Source organism: Falco punctatus, assembly GCF_963210335.1.
Source record: "Falco punctatus genome assembly, chromosome: 6".
In the NCBI taxonomy this organism is placed as follows: Eukaryota; Metazoa; Chordata; class Aves; order Falconiformes; family Falconidae; genus Falco; species Falco punctatus.
In genome coordinates, this window is record NC_137585.1 from 4,104,040 (window position 1) to 4,124,441 (window position 20,402).

The following is a 20,402-nucleotide window of genomic DNA, read 5'->3' on the forward strand; positions in this document are numbered from 1 at the left end:
TAATTCCTATGACAAGGGCCACCTCCAATTGACTCCTTCAGTTTTATTAGTGACCTTTGAGTTATTCAAGATCCCTCTGTGATATGTTGAGGTGTAACAGTGCAGAGTTCTGTTTACTGTATCCTATAGACCCTGTCTGCTAGGGGTCAGTCTGAAATGCAGCCTTTCCTTGTGGCATTAATTTCTCCCTTTTACCTGATTTACCTGCTGTAACACTCGAATTACTCACTGTACCCTCCACTCATCCATGCAGTTTCTACCTAAGACTGCTGTCCTACAATGCCTGTGAATTGGTGCCGTGTGCCCACGGTGTCAAAATATTATTATCTACTTATTTCTTCCCAAGCTGCATTTTTCCTGCCAGCATGCATTCTCCTAAACTGTTCTTAAAAGTTGGTTCCATTTTCAAGTTGCAAATACTTGGTGTTGTTACAAAAAAGATGCTACGTCACTATAACTCAAACTGTTGGAGTCATCCCAGCATCTCTTAAATTTGCCAGAGAACAGGGTGTACGTGGTGGTTGGTGTAACGGAAGTGTGATACTCTGGCACTGGGGGCACACGCACTCCCCCTGTTCCCCACAGGAGATTTACACCCCTCTTCTCAGGCAGGACCAGCAGATGCCTGTGGGTTTGGGCAGATACCTTTTTAAGTGGTCTTTCTCTTGGCCTAAATTTTGCTATGGTTCTGGTACTCAGCACCTTTCTTCCCCTGCTGGAAATGTTTGCATCTATTATTTTTTTTATTAGTATTATTTTTTTTGCAAGCTCTGACCTCTTTAATGCTTCTAGGCCTAAAGGAAAACCCAAAACAGATCCAGCTGAAGGATGTTCCTGGAATCTCCCTCCGGGATACACATGTCCTTTTCTAACTGGAGAGTGTTTGGCTCAGGAGGCCAAAAGAAGCAACAAAGTTGGAACCAAATGGAACAAAATTTGCTTTGGATGCAAACCTGCAATTTCCAGGCTCTCACCATTCAGACTGCTGTGGATCAGGCAGACGCCTCACCTTAAAGAAACCTCTGTTTGTTCTCTCTTCTCCCTGTCTGGCTTTTTGTTGTTGTTGTTGTTGGTTTGGGTTTTTTGGGGGTTTTTTTTGTTTGTTTGTTTTCCCCCCTTGTCCTTTGGGTTTTTCTTTGGTTCCATGTTTTAAAAGAAGCAAAAGTAATCTTAATGTGCCTGTTGCTCTTCATGCCAGTAGGGCTGGGGCTGCTTTTTCTTTCCCCCTACAGTGCTGATGTTGTAGAAAATGGTGGCCAAGCACCACAAGAGCACAGAAAAGAAACACGGGGTGAGTGAGAAGGGCATGTGACCGCATGTGTAACCCTATATGTACATGAGCAGCCACCTCTACAATCAGAGAAGATAGCAAAGGCTTTCCTGGAACAACCTGCTGCTGAACCATACTCTGGAAGGAATACAGGAGTAGGGGTGAGGGAGAAGAAAGCGCAGATCTCACATTGCTCCTTGCCATACGGATCTGTCGCTGCTTGGCATTCCCCGCCATGTCTTCTGACATCTCCTCAAGGACAGTCCTTGGGGCAAGGCCACACCACAGAGCTCTTAGCACAGGGAAAAAGCCCGTGCTAGAGGTTGAAGCAAGCGGGACAATTGCTTTCCATTTCCCAGTACAGTATGTTAAAAAGGGCCGTTGCAAAGCTTGGCCGCCTGACAGTTTTCATGTGCAAGAGCACTGGCCCATTTCCAAGCAATTCTTTCAGGTCTCATTGTTTGGTAGGAAACAAACAAGGGGAACAGCGCTGGGTGGGCACACCAGAAGAGGGTCTAAATATAGCAGGGCAGCATCAGGGAGCCAGGCTTCTCAGCCAAAGCATACTATAAAGGTAACAACCCCCCTCTGCTAGTCTACAGAAAAGACACCGGTTCAACTACAGGCACCCCAGTGACACGGGAGAGGGCTCCCTAGATGGCCCAATCATACTGGCCAGCTACAGCAATGCTACACTAGCCGTAAAAGTTGAAAGCAGCCTGTTAAGCTGTGTAAGTAATTGCAAAGCACAGAGAGAATATTATTGGTTACAGCCTGAAGTCTTCCGAGTACTTTCTGCTATAATTCACACCCAGTACAACTTCAGCATGAGTCAGGAAATAATCTGAACTAGAGATTTAGACAATGAGGTGTCAGAGTGAAAGCAAGCCAAGCCCTTTTGGCCTGTGATGGAAAGAAGATAACTTTGTGCCACCTTTGCCTGGAGGTGTTGAGGCTCAGTAGGATTCAAGCTAAATCATGTTGCTGACAGCACTGCAGGGCTGGTGACATTTCTGAAAACAGAGGAAAAGAGAAAGTGAGTGTGCCAAAGAAGTTTAAAAACATCCTCCACAACCTGGCGTATTCCTACAGAAAACAATTCCTGCTAGAACAGCCAGGGCACAGGTAAGGATATGTTAATGCTAAGGAAATGTGGCTTTCCCTGAGGGAGCATGCGGAGAGCTTTAATATTATATGTCCTGAGAAAGGGGGCACTTGAATCTGAGGCAGAAGGAATCTCCCCATGTAGGTGATTTCTCAGCTTCTCAGCATCTGAGAGCACAGTAGAAAAGCAAGTACGTTTTTCCGCTTAGCCTAGGCACCCATCTGACTGTGAAGAGGGATGTGGTGCAAGGCAGGAAGAGAAAGCCTAGAAGGGAGAGGGGATATGGTCAGCCTGGCCGAGAAGACAATAGGAGATCATTTGTGCAGACCCACCCGTGCTTTCCCTACAGGGACTTAGCTCAGCGAGTAGAAATAAGAAACAACACATGTGCTGGAGCCTGCCACTTGCAAGAACACCTGGCCTTGCTGCCACAGCTGCTAGCACTCTACCCATCACAGCTGACGGCCCTTTTGTAGAGGTGTTTGCAAAGGGGACATGTGGCTTTTGCAAACTCGTATTTCCTCTCTTCCCCCTTCCTGCCACCAAATCATACTTTGCCTTGCTAGAGACAGAGAAAAGGGGTGAAGTAGCGGTCTGTCCTAGCTGGAGACCATCATCCTAGCTGGTGATTCTTCATAGGAGCTCTTCCTTGTGGTACTGGACATTCAGACACAATAAAAGGAGTTTTAGTTGAAAGCTTGTGCTAAAACAAGGCATAACTCTCTCATAGGGAAGATGATTCTCACAAGTGATTGAGAGAAAACTCCAGAATAAAAGAAGTCAGGTTTTAAGTGACTTCTAAAAATAACATGTAACGGGCTAGCTTTTATCCCTAAAATAGTGAGCATCCCTCGAGCTATTTTTTATTATTTTTTGTTATTTTTTTTTTTAACAAATAAAGAGTATTACAAAACAGCCCTTATCTTCTACAGGAAGTGATCAAAATAGATTATTGCTTGAGTGAACCCCTAAACTCATTTCTTTCCTGCCTTCCAGCTTAGTTCTTATAATAGAAATTCATTCTCAGTCCTTAGCCTTGCATGACCATTAAAATAATCAAAGTGCAATGGATTGCTGTTTTTATGCAGTCAGGTTAACCCACAACTTCCTTCTGTCATGGCAATATGATTAGCAGGACGGATAATTAAGAGAGGGACAAATGAATGTGGAAATACAGGCAGTGAAGTGAGTGTTGGTGCCAGGGTGCTGTGAGTGGTGGTGAGCTGGGCTAATCAGAAATTATACGTGTGGGATCCTTTATAACATACTACCCATGCTGCTGTGGGCAGAAGTGAGAGGAGGAGACACCAAATAGTTTCTCTTCTTGCATTATAGGCCTCTGGCTCAACAGATTTCTTATTTCTGCTAGAACAGAATTTATAGGATAAAGGGTGGGGAAAATCCTGTGAAACCAGGGCGGTGCAAATGTGGAGGAACAGATACTGAAAGTTGCCTGCTCTCCCTTAGGCTGTGGTAGTATAGCAAGCAACAGGTGTCTGAAGTGACAGATGGAACTCCTCAGGATTTTCTTCCTCAATTAAGTTTTCTCAGCTCCTAGAGATCCTGGCTGTGCTTGAGAATCCTGGTTATCACTTGTATTCACAGGCTGGCAAGACATGAGAAGCAATGGGCTTATGGTTAAGGCATTTCCCACGTTCATAGGTGCTGTTGATCTGCCTTTTGCTTTGCTATTGAGTCACAGCATAGTTTAAAGCGTGTTGTTTAATTTCGGAAAGCTTCTTTGGTTACCTGATCAGGGGGGAGAAAGGAGGCAGAAACATTTGCTGGTTTGGTGGGAATCCTCACTGTTGTTATTTGCAGTGAGGCAAAGTGTTGAAGAAAACATGTCTCTCCCTCTCTGACACACTATCTTGTACACAGCACAGGGCTGCCAGCTGCCTCTGCCATGTAATCCAAAAGGCTGCTGGCAGGATGCTCGTGAAAATGTCTGTGTGAGTTTGGAATGGCTCCACGGTGTGAGGTTTGTGGCCTTCCTGCCTCACCAAATGGGTCGTCTTGTTGAGAAGATGCTTGGAGAAGGTTCAGAACATGCCTCTGAGATGAAGGAAGGTTTTGCTAGCTGCATGGCTTGTCTGGTAGAGTTTTTCTCTGAATGTTTGTTTCGTAATACTATCATATGTTATTATGCTATCAATAGAGTTTTACACTGGGAGGCATAAAGCCTTTCTATAATGGTCTTTATGTTGTTTAAATAAAGAACAATCAGAGTCCCCAGTCAAGAATTAGAGCTCCTCTGTGCTAGATGCTGTACAAACACACACAGGATTAGGCAACCGTCACTCTTCAGACAAGTTTGCGCTCTGAGTAAGGGAAGGCAAATACTTTCCTCACCTGTTTTTCTGCACGCAAGACACCTCTGAAATGACTGTGAATGGTGGGAGAAGGCAGCCTGGCTGAAAACATAGCTGCGTGTTTTATAGTTGTGGTGTGTGCAGTCAGTAACAGAATATCATGCTGTATTAGGTCACTTATGTACCTCAGACTTCACTGCACCTGGGATGATACTCAAGGTACTCAAGGAGGTGGAATGGGCCGGTGTATATGCCTGCTCCTACAGTGACTACACCTGGTCCTCTGGCTGTAGATCCTTGCTCTGTGCCCTAACCAAGTGGTTTATGCCACTAACAAAGTGGGAGAAAAGTACCTTCCTGGCAGAAGGGGTGTTCTTTTTGTTCTCTTCTTGTTGCCTTCTATGAAATTACTGTGATAACATCACATCATCACGCAGCCTCATAACCAGAGCCTCCTGGGCATAGGTCTGTTGTACGTCCTGGTTACACCGCTGTGTTGTGGGTAGGCAGCCAGCAGTAAGTGGACTCGGTAGCATGCGAGAATGAAGTGCACTCCTTCACTTGTAGCCAAAGTGCCGGGATCTGCAAAATAGCTAACAGAACATTTGCATGGGGCTGGCAGACGCACAGAAGATGTGTCGTGATGTGGGGAGAGAGGGTCCTCTGGAAGGAAGGAGGGGAGGTGAGAGCTGGGGGAACGAGGGTTGTGGCTGGGAATGAGGGAAATTAGGAACGGAGAGTGATGGATGCCCTTGTGACAAGGGAAGCTGAAGGGTAGCCCCATAGTTTGGGGTCCAGCGTGTACTCAGAGAAACAAAAGCCTCCACGCCAGGCTTTAGGGTGCACGGTATGCTCCAGCTTTGGCCATGGAGATGGGAGTAGGCAGGAAACTGGGCTGGAGAGGGGCAGGAGAGGAAAGAGAGTATGTCAAGGGGTGGGGAGGGAGGGTGAACTGGCGTGTCAGGGTCTAACAATGAACTGTCTGTGTCAGGAAAACAATTGCATTTGGCAGGGCTATTTTTAGGGGTTCAGATCCCACCCACCCCCGCCTCCCTGGGTCTTCCCCTCCCCAGCCCCCTCCGCTCTTTTGTGCTGAGTGGCGCCTGGCAGCTTGGTGGAGATTTTAAAGCCACGGATAGGAAAGAGCTCAAACACAATGAAGGAAACGCAGCAGGGAGGGGAGAGATGGGTGCCCAGAAATAGCCTGCGTGATGTCTCTGCTGCAGGACCCCGCTCTTAGAAAGGGAAGGAGTACTTAGGCCTGATGGCCAAAGCTGTTCCCCAGGCTCTCTAATTCTGGGGTCACTGATACTTTGGCTGTGAGAGTGGAGAGAACTGTAACGTCATTCTCCATCCTACATTCATTCACAGGCAAAGGCTGGCTTGCCATGTCCTTTCTCAAGGTGGAGGGCGAGGCGTTGCAGATAGGCAGCGGAGCGGGATGGGAAGGTCCCCACCTTCCTGCATCAGCCCGCATCCCTCTCTGACAGGGAGGCTTTTGTGACTAACTTCAGATCCTGACCTATTTTTACAGGTTCAAAGGGAAGGAATTAAAGTAAGTGTTGTGGACCATGACTTCCTGACTCGGGCTGTGGCACCACGGGGCAGCTGGCCATCACACCGTTTGTGTGGTGGTGGGGACTAGGAAGTAATCTCTACAGAGAGATTCCTTCTGTGAGAGCTCCACTTGGCTTGGTGCTGCTCTTACTCTACAGACTCACTTTTTTCCTTTCCTTTTTTTTTTTCTCTTTGGAGGGAAGGAAATTCCCCCTTCTTTTCCAGCTAGTTTAGTTTTGAACTCCTTTTTTGCTTTCCATATTTCTGGCCCAAGCTTTTTTCTTCTCTGGCTTTGCCTGTTCTGGTCTGTGAAAGCTTTTCCAGGAGGGACACTGGCTTTACTCCTTAGCCCTGTTTCTCACTCTGTTGCAGAGACCTGCCCTGCCTCCTGGGCTGCACAAATCCAGACTTATTTTTTCCTCTGTGGAGGAGAACATCGCCCCTTTCCCTCAGAAAAATCCCCTGGCTCAGCACTAATTTCAGGCTCCAATATGAAGCGCTTTGTTTGTAAAGCCTCCCTTGTTTGGTTCCCACTCACCTTGCCTGACCTCCTCCTCCTCCCAGGCTCTCCAGGCAATCCCACAGCGACCTCCCCTCTGTCCTCTCACTGAACCTCATCCTGGCATGGGGTAAGCCACCCTCATGCCTGGCAAAAGCTCTCCTGGAGCTCCTCGTACCTTCTTCTGCTCACCACAGCACATGCCTCTTTCACCACACCATTTCCTTTCTCTGTCTCCCTCTTCCCTTCATGGGGCACCTGGCATGGGGTGGCCAGGCAACAAACTGCAACACCTGAAAAAGTCTCTATGAATTAGTGATAATCCTCCCTGTTTTGTTTCTAGCTCATCTTCCCTGCACTTGTACTTCAAATATTGTTTTTCCTTGGCACGGAGGTGTCGGTCCCCCACCATGGCACCCCGGTGAAAATGGCTGATGGTGGTTCTGGACAGGTGTCACCCACCTGTAGCCTGGCTGGGGCCAGGGCACCACAAAACAGCCCCTAAACAACCAAAATCTTATGGCAGCGCTCAATTTTTGTGGTATACATCAGCCAGTGGGACCCCCTGCCATGGCTTCCAAAGATGGTGCCTTCATCTGCAGGGAGCTGCCGCAGAGCCTACTCCAAGAAATGGTGCTTTCAGCTGAAAATGCCTACAGGCCAGTGAGAAATGCCAAGAGGTGAGGGTGGTGGGTTGACCTGGCAAGCCCTTCTGAGTCCCCATGCTCTGGGCCCATGGGCCACCAAGACCCCTGGGAGGGGGCCCATGCCGTATGGTGGCCATGCCAGGGTGCTGCCTGCTGTGCCTGGGGTCCCTCACTGGTGACATAAGGAAGCTCTATACATGCAGGGGTTGATTTTATTTATTGAATTTGTTTTAATTTAAATGAAGCCATCCTCTTCTGAAGACATCCTGTTTGGATAGACTTGCAAGGGAGGAGTGGGGAAACCATATCTTAAGATGAAGGAGAGCATGGAGGTGAGGACAGGAGTGGGGTATGGTAGGTCACCAGGCAGAGCGGACACAGACCCTGTTAGTGAGGCCATATGACATAGCATGAAGGAAGAGACCGGCACGGTGAGTTTAAAACGTCCTGTTTGGTTCATGGAGGGAAGGAGGTATCTGCAGTGGGGAGTTCAGAACTTTGAAGAAGGTGGTGGGGTTACTCACTGTGGTGAAACTGTTCCCCACTGCTGGTTTGCTGCTGGGGCTCAGCACTGTGGGAGAGGGCTGGTGTGGGCAGGAGGACATGCATCCTCACCGAGGGGGCAAGGAGAGGGCTTTCTCTTCTTACAGTAGGCAGCCAGCTGCCCAGGCGGTGGGAGGTCAGCCTGGCGAGACACCCAAGTCTAAGCGTCCTGTTGTCTGTCTGACCCGTTTGAAGTCTGCCCGTGGGCAGGCAGGCAGGATGCGCTGCAGCACGCGATGGGTTTGGCCGTGCGCCGGTGCAGGGAAGGATCCCGTGCACTGACTTGACATCAAGATGCTGTGAGAAGCCCAGAATAAATTCAAGGAAGTTTTAAGTGTTTCATGAACATTGAGGGTCCCTGAGAAGAACTCTCGTTTGGTGGCGAGAGCTCAGTTTTCTCCTTAGCCTGGGAGCAGGAGGTTGGGAGCAGACAGGCTAGGCATCTCTCTGGCAACTTTTTACAAATCATTTTCCCCTCAACCCATCAGCCAGAAAGCTGTAAAATGGGGATAATGATGATAATTACAGTGATAAACTGCACAATAGGAGTTATAATTGCTCAAGGTCCTTCACTACAGCTCTTGGTGCTTTTTCCTGTATGTGAATTGGTAACATCCAACACTTTTGAGGAAAAAAAGAAGTCACCATACCAACAGACAGAACCTGAATTGCTTTTGGCAGCGGTGGGATCGCAGTTGGAGGCTTGATTTCTCTGAAAAACAACTCTGTCAAAAAAAAGGGGGAGAAGTGGTGAGCTTACAGAGGTCTGTGGGAGGAGATGGAGCGTTTCTCTGCCATATGAGGGTGAGGACCCCAGGGCTGAGGAGGGAGGTGGGTTAAGGGAGTCTTTTGCCCTGTTTCTTAGCCACTTTTCCTCCAAACCAAAACTACTCTCCTTGTCTATGGTCTGATTTTTTGGCGAAAAGCTGCAATTTCCTGTTTTTCATTTGTTTGTTTATTTTTTCACCCAGACCTGTTCAGTTCTATTTGGCGCGGAGAAGAGGGGGCAGTGAAGCCTGAGCAGAGTTAAGTTTGCCTCCCTAGGTGAAGTGTGTGGCCCACCAGCATACCCAGCCCTGTAAAGATTTTCTGGGAATCTTTCTGGGATTGTAAATGAATTTCTGGGATTAAAAACATGGAGTAAGTGCAAGCGACCCCTCTTAGGAGCAAAGATATGCGTGTCCTGAAAAATGGACTGGAAAAGTGTTGTGGAGGGGAGCAAGACTCAGGGCTTGAAGGCAGACCCATCCCATTTCCCTTCTTGCTGCTACGAGAGTGATTTTCTGTTATCTCTACACCCCTTCATTGGTCAAGAGGAGCCTTTTTTTTGGGAGCTGACTCAAAGATACGTGAACTTAGATGCCTGGACGGCATCTGTTTCTGCTTGCCAGGGAGGAGAGAGCTGAAGGTTTCCCTCCTCCTCCCTCTCTCTAGTTCCCCAGCTTTCTGCCCCCTTCTTGCACTGCAGTGGCTCCAGCCTGCGCCTCTGCAAAGGAAGGCAAACGCTGAGGTGACGGAGCCGTGTTGGAGGGCAGGAAGGCGCCTTGCGACGAATGACTTGATGAACAGTGGCAGAGATTTTACTGGGGCGGCTCCTGGTCTCTCTCCTCCTCGCCGGCCCCTTGTCGGGCCGTTTCAGAGCTGAGCATTGGCAGCGCGGGAAGGTCTGAGCGCGCTGCGGGCTGCGGCTCGGCTGGCAGTGATTTCCTCTCAGGCAGTCCGTTATCTGCCGACTGTCAGGACAGGCTTTCCCTCTTCCTCCCCCTCGTACCCCAACTCCTCTCCCCGCCTTCCCGCAGCCTCTCTGTACGCGTGCACACACACACACACATGCAGGCACATTACTGCCAAAAACTGTCCTCCGCCCCCCTTCTCAACTAACTTCCCTTCAGCATTTTTTTGAGCTGGATAATCCTAGGATTTGTAAAACGGGGGAATGGAGCGAGCGAGCGAGCGGGAGTCAGGACAGGAAGCTGGTTTCTCATTCCTCTAACTGTCCGAAGGCAGGAGGAGGGGAAGGGGGGGAGCCAACGAGGAGCCTTGTGCAGAGTCTTCCCCAGTCCCTTTTCATTAGTCCGTTTGAACTTCCAGTCTCCTCCAAAAGCTGAGAGAAGGACGACCAGGCTGGGACGCTTGCTGCTGGAAGTGGTGACAGCGTGGCTGACGAAACCCAGAAGGTGGCTGTGGAGGGTCCCGGGACCACGCTGAGGGAAAGACGTGTGTGTCCCCCCCCCCACTGCCTGCCCCCAACTTGCCAGCTCCGATGCGGGCACCCGTCCACCACCCACTTCCCTCTGATGAGAACCCTTCCGGGCTCAGGCTATGATCGCTGCTGCTGCTGGCTGGGGAGCCTCCTCTTGTCCTGACCTTCCTCTGCCACAGGAGCAGCCCAGCATCTGGTGGGGATTAATGTTTACTTCTCCGGCTGGACGGTGTACGGGACCCCTGATGTTGCTCCCTGGGAACGGGACACGGGCAGTGGTCTGAGGAGAAGAGCAAGATTTTTGTTGCCCAGCGTGAGGCCGGGGGGAGGGGGGCAAGCAGGAGGGGGGTGAACCTCTTTTGGGACTAACCTCATGAAGAACAAGGGAGCCAAACAGAAACTCAAGAGGAAGGGAGCCGCGAGCGCATTCGGCTGCGACCTGACGGAGTATCTGGAGAGCTCTGGGCAGGATGGTAAATGCCTCTTTATTCTCATTCGGGTTACGGAGAAGCAGAGCGTGCCCCCCCGGTTTTAACCCGTAGGACTGCCATTGAGACCTTTCACAAGGCTGAGGGAGCTGGGTTACCCCTGGGAAGCAGAGTCACTGCCCGCTTACTCAAGATGAATGAACGATCGGAAGATTGCTTTGGTGATGCATCTGCATGTCCCTTGCATGAGTAGCGCTGTGTGTGGGCAAAGGGCTGGGCTGTGGCTCTCGGGCTGCCTAAGGTGCGGGCAGAGGCAGTGAGCCGTATGGTGGGATGCCTTCTCCCATCTGCCTGGCCGTGGAAGGGAGCGGCAGGCTTTCAGAGAGCTAGGTTGGGAAATCGGAATGGCGCTTAGTGTTGCCTGCTCCCGGACTTCAAAATTGTCCCAAGACTAGAGTGTTGCAGGGCTGTAGGGAGGAACTGGGAACGTCCTGTCTGCCCCTCCTGGACTCCAGTACAGTTCCCGTAATGTCCTTTCCCTGCTGGACACAGACATGATTGAGACCAGGGGGTGAGGTGGAGTAGGGATGGGTGTGAGGTGTAGGGGGCAACTGAGCTTATGTTTTCACTCCCCTGCCTGTTACCTTTCTCTCGTTTCCTCCTCCTCCTGACCTCCATGCCCCCAGGTATCAGATGAGAACATGGTAGCTCAGACAAGAGGTAACTCCAATAAATCAGAGGTGAAATGGTCAGCCCTTGATGAGGGAAGGAGCAGAATGCTTTTTCTTACAGAGGGTTGGCTGATGAGAGAAGCAGTTGTGAGTTTGGCATAAAGACCTGCTGTTTAGCAAGAGGAAAAATAAATATATGCCTGTTACCATCCCTGACGTTAGCATTATCTTCCAGGTTTAGCATTATGTTCCAGTTTGAATTAACTGACTTTTAGCAAGGTCAGGCTACCCTGTGCAAAAAAAAAAAAAAAAAAAAAAATGCTTCTAGCAGCAATGTCAGCTTTGTACGGGGAGGGCTGTACAATCAGGTCTTTCATTTGCCGATGAGCATGGCTGATGAAGTGCAGGGTGGAACTGCACTGGCAGAGGGATGGACTACATCACAGCACTCCTTTCTGTTGCACAGCGAAGACGGCAGTACATGTATCACCAAGATAAGTTGTTATATATGTGCATTTACTTAGGTACGGGGGAAAGCCAGTCATTCAATTTCACTGTGAGTCATCCATAACAATTACTGTATCTTTTAACTTATATAGCCCTTAATGGCAATTGAGTTGAAATAGCAAAAATAACAGACTTAATGAACTGATAGCACTTTGCCAGCGTGAGGTACAGATAGATAAATTCCATCCAGTGCTAACATGAGCTGCTGTGGTGGAGGTACAATTTACAGCTGTTTACAGGAACACTGAAAAACAACGCAGGGAAGGCAGGCACAGGCAATATATTCAGCTGAAGCAGCAAGGGGGATTTTAAAGGGAGAAACACAGTTACTGCAGTTGAAATTATGCCAGAAGAGCAAAATTTATTACCTAAAATCTCATCGTTTTTTAAAATAGTTTTTGGGCACAAGAAAGAAGGACATTGCCTCAAGACTCATTTGTGGGATGGTTCACAGTTCCAACCTACTTGTCTCTCCGTGCTGAGGAGCAGTGGGGGAGAATATGAAGTTCCTTTCCCTTTATGCAGTATTGTTGAATAGCACATCCCGTTGCCCAGTGCCGTGGGATCCAGAAATGAAAGACTCAATTGTTATAGGTTTATTGAGAAGGGTGTAAGTCATATTGGTACAATTCCATTCGTCAGGACAGGGGGAGAAGAAGGGAGAGTGTTACAGATATTCACTTGGTTGCTAGTAGGGCTCTCAGGATTAATAGGAATGTGACCAAGTATGCCAAAGTGTGTCATATGGGAAGAAATGAAGGTTCAGATGTCACCAGGACTTCATAAATTTGCTACCTGTAACTATAAAACAAAATTAGAAGAACATTTAGGGTATGAGAGGTGGTTGATTTGGGGGTAATTGAATTGTCCTGCTAAGAATTATTTCCAGTGACAAGCCAGTGCTCCTGCAAGGGAGGGCTTTGGTAGAGAATTAAAGTAGTAACTTTGTCTCTGCTTTAGATAGATGCGTTTCACTGGCAGGATGCAGGCTGTGGTTGTTCCCTACTTGGAAGCAATGAAGACTTAAGACTGTGCGCGGTGTGTGGGAGTGATGAGGACCGGGAGAGCACTTTGGCTGCTGTCCAGAAAATGTTTTGTTATGGACCTTTGTGAAAGCAGGTTTTGAAATGCACCCAGAAGGGTTAACTGGGAAAGAAGAAGAGGCTGTGGGACAGGCAGGACACAAGTCAGGTTGGTTCGTCTTTCATGCTGGGGTCTGCTTTATGCCATCCTGCAATGTTGCTTTGTGTGACTGGTCCTGCACAGTCACGCACAGGCGAAGAGAAGTGGAGACCAGCTTTGCTGGGGATGGGGATGGCAAAGGGAGCACGGGGAGGGGGGTGGGTGTGGATGGCCGAGGCTAGTGTAGACAATTCAGTTTAGCTTTTTCCCCTCCGGATTAGTACATGGCCGTTACAGTTAGGGGGTGCTGCACCACTTGTGTGATGCTTTGTGGAGGAGATGCACAATTTGAGTCCCTACATGCGGTTATTGAAGAGCAGCTTGTGATTTCTGCAAGGACCTTAGTCCCCGTGTAGTTGCCAAATTCCAGTGGAGAGAATTTTATTCTGCTTAAGGTATCAGCATTTCCTCCCTGTCATTTAACTGTTTAGTAGCTTGCTATAGCCTGCTTCAGAGATGGCTGCATTTCAGCGAAGGGTGAAAAGATCCCACTGTCTCCCTAATCAGACAGATGTATCTAAGGCTCTGTTACCAAGAGCTTTATGATAATACAATAAAAGCTGCAGCAGAACTACAAAGTATTTAAAAGCAGTGTAGACAGAAAGACTTTGGCAGGTATAGTGAGGCAGCTTGGGAAACTAAAAATGTGATACAAAGCCTTTAGCCTTAAGCTGATTTTTTGGATCTGACCCAGGTCAGTGGTGATGGACAGATGCTGCTGTCTGGTAGCTGGTTGGAAGCTCAGATGTGTTAAATTTACTGTATTTCAAGTCAGTTCCTGTCACTAACGCATTTGACCCTACTTGGCCTTTTCCTGCTGACAGTCTCTACACAGAGGCTGGTCATGCTCCTTATGCGGGCAGACTGCTATCAGTGCTCCCAAGCATTTAAAGTCATGACTCAGGCCACAAAGAACATGAGATAAAATAAAAATCAGTGCTGGGTTTTTTTCTGCTTTCTGTTTTCTAAAACTTCATTGTGCATCTGAGTTACATTTTCAAGTCCTTCCCCTGGCAAGAAGGTTAGAAACTTGGGAAAAAATTAAGTTTCTCTTCCTTCCCACTAACATTCTCAAACAATGACTCTAATAGCAGTGGATTTGGGGGAAAGCTCACATAAGACATAAAAGAATGGTGGCTGGCGATACCAATGAGTAAAAGTTGTCTGATTTCACACGGTCCCTCTTCTGTTGCTGCCAGCACTGAATCCACACACGGAGGCAAGAGATCTTTGGGAGTGTCAGGGTTTCACTGGAAAGCAGTGCCAGGCTTTTGGGGATGGATAGACAGACATGCAGGAGGCAGTTAGTGCTAATGCTCTCTACTAAACCGTTTTCCTGTGCCAGATTTTACCAAAGTGGTGTGCAGGTGCAATGGAGCTATTAGCTCTGAAGGATTAACATTAGAGCCATGTTTTGGCCTCTTGCTAACCAGCCTGGTTTCCAGAACAAAAAAGCACATGGTGCCTCTGCTGAGGTCAGTGGGGGCTGCACGTCAGCCCCCCAGTTCCTCTAATAACAACAGTATAATTCCCTAGTGACGGATGGGCCAGCAGAGAAGACAAGATGCAGGGCTGGGCACAGACCTTAGCTGGGGCAGGACAGCCTGAACTGCTTAAGAAAAGTCACAAAGAGTGATCTTGCTTCTGGTTATATCACAGAACTGTTGTAAGAGGGGGCTGGAAAAGTGAAAGCTGTTAAAGTGAGGGGTATAAGTCAAAATGGAGTTTGATACTCCTGGTACTTCTAACCGAGGGAGATTCAGACTGGAATTTCAGGTACACAGCCAGGTACAACTGCCACTTTTTACAATGAAAATACACATAGCATCTACAAAAATTGGGTAGTGCTGGTAAAAGATAATCCATTTTTTTGCATAGGAGCTGCTACTAGTTCAGATCTACCTTTGCTTACTTGCTTAGAGCCAGGAAGGGCTTGGAGAAAGGCTGAATCATTTCCTTTACTTTTAGTATGATGGTCTCTAGATGTGATAGGAGGTGCTACCAGGACTGCAAAAAGCCAAATCTCAGATTAGACGCCTTGTTCTCAGGGTGCAGGTCAGCTCTATGTGTCTGAGCTGCTCCTATCTTCTGGAGAGTTAATTCTGCTGTTGCTGTACCCCTCTGTGGTTTCTTGCACATCTGTTTCCTGCCTTATGTGTCTGGTTGGGATGCAATGAGCTCAGCTTTTCCCCTTAACCCCCTCCCACACTCCCCACAGCTCCCTCAATGGCTCTCATCCTGAGCATGTAGCACCCAAAGCCCTTTCTGTCTCTTTGTCTAATGCTGCTTATTGGTGGTGTTATTTGCTGTAGAAATAGGGCTGCTTCATCTGAGGAGCTCTGAAGCCACCAAATCCCTCGTGCCCTGCACTTGAGGCTCCTTCTTGCCATGGCAGAGCGCAGGGCTGGCCAGCAGCACTCTGGAACAGCAGCCAGGCAGGGAAAGGGAGCTGTTGCCTGCAAATGTAAGGGTGAGGAAAACCTTACAAGCCCCTGGATTGTAATGTGGGGAAAGAGACAACAAGGTGGGTAGGCCATATGATATTCTTCTGAGCTGTGTGGCTGTGCAACGATTGCTTCTGCCTTGTCACAACTGTGTTTGGATGAAAGAGTGAGGAAAAGTCCTCATGTAGTGTTAGTGGTCTCATAAAAACATGGTAGCTCTGGCTTGCACTGGTTCTCCAAGCAGGATCTTAACCGCTTCTGGGAGCTGCACTGGGTCAAGACTTTGCTGCAGAATAGGCAAGTATTTCTGAGGGAAAATAGTAACGGTAATTCGGCGATCATATGCTTTGTAGAGAGGACAGGTGGCCTTGGATACCCTGGCTGTTTTGGTACAGCCCCTTGGCATGCCATCTTCTGCCTGACTTTGACACAGTGGGTTTCATTGAGAAGCTGCCTTGTCCACCCCCAGATGGATGAGGAGACCTGTCACTCAGGAAGAAAGCAGTTCGCTTCGAGAACAGGCTCCCCTCGGAGCCAACTGCTAAACCTGCTACCCAGATGTGAAGCAGCTTTTCTGGGTCGTGTGGCTTTCCTTCCTCACACTCGCATGTGCAGCTGCATACGTTTTGGGATAAGAGCATGCAGGGATGTGCGTGAGGGTGTATGCAAGCCCGTAGCACATGTAAGTGTGTACTACACCAAGATGCATTTGTGTCCACTTAGTATATTTATTTTAAGATGCTTTTCCTGTGTTGGTATTTTGAAGTGAATGCATGCCCAGACTGTTGGGTAGGTGCTTTTGGTTAGCAGTGCATGCAGAAAAGCCTAGGAAAATTGCTGAAGGATTGTTAACGGCAATGTGGAGGAAAAGATGAGGCCCTTTTTTTTTTTTTTTTTAAGTCCCCTTGGAAAAATGAAAATGCCAAACACTCATTTAATCTGCTGCAGAAGAATGAAGAGCTGCATTCATCCCACTCTCAAAATTAGAAACTGTGGCACTGGGGATTTCTGTCTTAAGAACTGATGGAGCTGAAAAGAAACCTTTTTCTCTTTCTGTAGCCAAACTGATTTCAATCCAGATCTCTTCCCTGACCTACCTCACTCAGGCTAGGCAAACACTTTTCTCCCTGCAAGGAAGGAAGCAGCAGGGTCTGGGAGGAGAACGGGACAAAAACAGCCTCTTGAGCTGGCTTGAAATGCATTGATCCTCTTTTTTTTTTTTTTTTTTTTGTCTGGCACGTTGCTGCAGCCTGCTCTGCATTTTCACACTGCTGATATCCTAAGAAGCTCCCTGACCTGCACTTTGTGGGGTCTACCCCTGGCTGTAGTTGTGCAGCCTGCGTGGATACCTAAGGCTGCATCCTCTCATCTTTGTGATGGGAGCAAAAGGGACAGCTGAGCTCTGAGGTCTGGGGACAAGAGAAGGGGAACTGTATTATTGTACAGTGGAGGAGAGTGGTGGCAGAGGGGCCCTGAAGGCTGAGTACATGAATTGGCAGGTGGAGGAGCTGGGCTGGGGCTGGGGGGGGAAACCAGCTCCTTGGCCTTTCAGAGTCTGCCAAGGCATGTCCAGCAGACAGGGGAGTGAGAAACATTGCTGCCAAAATGGAGAATGTGGGGGAAATTATTAATAACATAAAGGCTGCTTTTTCTCCACCCACTCTCACAAGTGGAGCATCACATTATGAGTCCCAGATATCAGCCTCTATGGCAACAAAGTGAGAGCAAGAAGACACTGGGAACAACGGGAGCAGGAGCCATCTGTCTGCTTCTGTTGCTCCACTGTTCCTCCTTGTTTTGGATGATGTTCGTGTTACTTCCTCAATCTGTTTCTGGTTCTTGGGAGCTGGATTTTTGTGCCTCTGTGGCACAGTGTTACTGCAGTTAAACACGCATGTTGCGAGCTCAGCTCCTTGTTCTGTGTTAACTTTCCATTGCTGGCGCTGTGTGATTAGCAGAGAGCTCTTCCATGCTGCCTCCTGCTTTACATTTCCCTTACCAAGTGCTGCAGGAGGCACACGTGTCGTTTACATGCACTAAGCCCCACTTTGATCCTGCATTCTCCCCCACTCCCTGCGAACAGCGTGAATCACATGTCTTGCCTGCAGATTCTAGATTAGAAAACATATTTTGATTTAGCAAATGTTTTCCCTTTGTTGGTAACAGCTGATTTCATCTGAACTTGGGAAACCAAGGAGTAGGGGCTTCTCTGCATGGTGGTATCACAGCTCAAGAAGGCTCAAGGGAATCACTGCCATGGATGAAATGCTGGCGCTGCGCAGGGTGGTTGTGCAACACAGGTTGATGTAGGCACGGTGAACCACCAGTCCGGCGTGTTTGGATCCAAAGTTTTGGTGTAGGCCTGGTTCTAAGTTTGGAGAGCTTATGACCTAAACAAAATACTAGAAAGCTTGCGTCTGTAACTCAGGCTTTGCGTATATGATGCAGTTCTACAGCAGCAACATTTGCTGGCAGTCAGGGCTGTGCCAAAGATTTATGTTCCAGTGTTTCATTTCTCCTTTAACAGTAATAGGGGAAATGAAAACAGCCCGTCAGTAACAGGATACCTGGTCCTTCTCTGAAAGACCTGGGGTGGGGTGGCTTCGACTGGATCTCCGATCTGCATTGGATGCCGTTTTCCTAAGCGTGAAATATAAATGGAGGATGATTAAAGGATGGAGAGCTACTGGCGTCTGCCTCCAGTCCTGAACCACTGACAGGGTGCCAGATGCACTTAGAGCTTTGACATGGAAACCTACAGATACCTTATTACAATAGAAAAGCTGCTAATTGGCTCACACCGCTGGTTGCTTTAAAGGCAACTGGTCTTGCTAGTTGCCTACTAGTGTCTACTTTCCATACGTCCCCAGAGCCTCAAGCCCCAGCTGTCCTTTGTTCCTATGCCAGAGCTTTCAGCTTCTCTGCTGATAACTTCAGTGAATGTGTTTTGCATTGTCAACAAAAATAAATAAATAAATCTGCAGCATGTTTACAATGGACACAGACAGAGAACAGTGTAATAGAAATTGAATTTAGTGTCGATTTAAATAATGTGGGGCAACTGCGCTGACTGTATTATTAACTTTCATACTTAATTCAATAATGTAACGCTCTGTTTTCTATATTAATCTGAAACTACAAGCAGACTTTCTGGTCTTCTGCACCAGTGTGATTGCAGATATGAAAGTACTTGCCATGGGCTTAAGACCTAGCTTGTTGTCAAATGTTTATGCCCTTGCAGACAGTGAAATTATAGACACCAATGCTAAACTTCACCCTCACTCAAGTGCCAGATCAATGCTACCGTTGTGTGTGAAAGCAACAAGTTCAGTCCCTAATGCTACAAGTCTTTTGCGCACACCACATAAGTGGACAGGGAGGTCCTAGTCCTCTTCTGTCTCACCCTCCTGCCTTGAACACGACCCTGCAGCTGGATCAGGCTCCCGTTTTCAGCCCAGTGGAGACATTTTTGGTCTTAACAGCGCACCGAAAGGGCTAGAGCAAAACCCATGCTTTTTGCACTTGCCTTTGGTTCCTCTGCCTCGGTTGCTATCCTCAAACCAGCCTGTCTCCATCCTCATGCCAGCAGCTGGTGCTGTGTGACAGCCCCAGTTCCAGCCGTGCTGGGTTGGCTGGATGGCTTCTTCAGCTTTGGTGATTTAATGTCCATATAGGAAGAGTCACCTTAACAGCAGTAGAAAATGTTACAGAATCACAAAATTACTGAGATGAGCAGGGACATCTTGAGTTTATCTAGACCAAACCCTCTGCTCAAGCGAGGTCAGCTTGAACCAGTTGTCCAGGGCCGTTTCCAACTGACTTTGGAATACCTCCATGGATGGAGACCCCACAACCTCTGTGAGTAACCTGACCCAGCCTTTGACTACCATCACAATAAAGAAGTATTGTGTTCAGATGGAATCTCATGGGTTTCAATTTGTGCCTCTTGTCCTGTCAGCTGGCACCACTGGGAAGACCCTGCCTGACTCCCTGTTCTTCCCCCCACCCCCACCCCCCCACCCCGTCAGATATTTGTTCACAACAATAAGATCCCTCCTGATCCTTCTCTTATCTAGGCTTAACAATCCCAGCCTCTCCTCATATGAGAGATGTCCCAGTCCCTTAATCACCTGTGTGGCCCTGAGCTGGGCTTGCTCCAGTAAGTCTTTCTTGTGCTGGGGAGCCCAGAGCTGGACACAGGACTCCAGGTGTGGGTTCACTGGTGCTGAGGACAGGGGAGGGATCACATCCCTTGACCTGCTGGCAATGCTTTTCCTGATTCTTCTGATGTTCCTAGTAACTTACACAGTTTCCATCTGAAACTGGCCTTGGTCTCCCAGCCTAGGCTGGCAATTTCAGTCAATAACTAACAAGCAGTTGGGACAGTGAAAAGGATTCTTTCTGCCCTGGTTAATGGTGCAAATGAATTGTTTTTTCATAAAGGGCCCCTGTTCTTTAATGGTTTCTGCAGTCTTGCTGCTGGCTGGCTTGAATTAATGTATGCTTTATATAATATGCTGATACGCTGCATTTTATGAAAGCTGTGTGGAGCCTTGGTTTAAGAGAAAGCCTACAAATAACGCTGTGAAGCAGCACACCTTTCTCAGGTGGTGGTTGTACACCTCCCCAGAGGCACTGTGCACCAAACTGGGGGGCTTGTGGCCAGATTTGCTTCTTTTGTGGTGGCTATTACATGCCCTTCTCCAGCACGGGGACCAGGCAAGGGGAGGCAAAACGTGCATCCTTGCATCCTTGTGCAGGATTCTCAGCTGTGGCTGCTGCCCTCAGAAATATGCCCTCAGCAGCTGAGCTGGGTTCACAGCCATTTATCTCCAGCTCCTCTCTCTGCCGTCTTCTACACTCAAGGCTCAGCTAACTAAATGCCTTTGGAAATGCTATTATCTCCCGTGCTCTCTGGGACCAGGAGCAGCTTGAAGATTTATCATCTGGAACAGGAGGCTTTGTTTAGTTCTGTAAAGCACAGAACAGTTAAAGAAAGAACAAAAACTAAACCCCAAACCAAATGCAAAGCTC

At 48.2% G+C, this 20,402-nt stretch overlaps 1 protein-coding gene across 1 annotated transcript in view; it reads left to right on the forward strand.

Moving 5' to 3' along the window:
- Positions 1-4,663: 4,663 nt before the first annotated feature.
- The window catches only part of ARHGAP31 (Rho GTPase activating protein 31), a 61,661-nt gene continuing 45,922 nt past the window's right edge, over positions 4,664-20,402 (forward strand). The window contains exon 1 of the mRNA XM_080392534.1: positions 4,664-10,609. Within this exon, the coding sequence (XP_080248660.1) occupies positions 10,510-10,609 (100 nt within the window). The 5' untranslated portion in view covers positions 4,664-10,509. The remainder of the gene's footprint in view (positions 10,610-20,402) is intronic.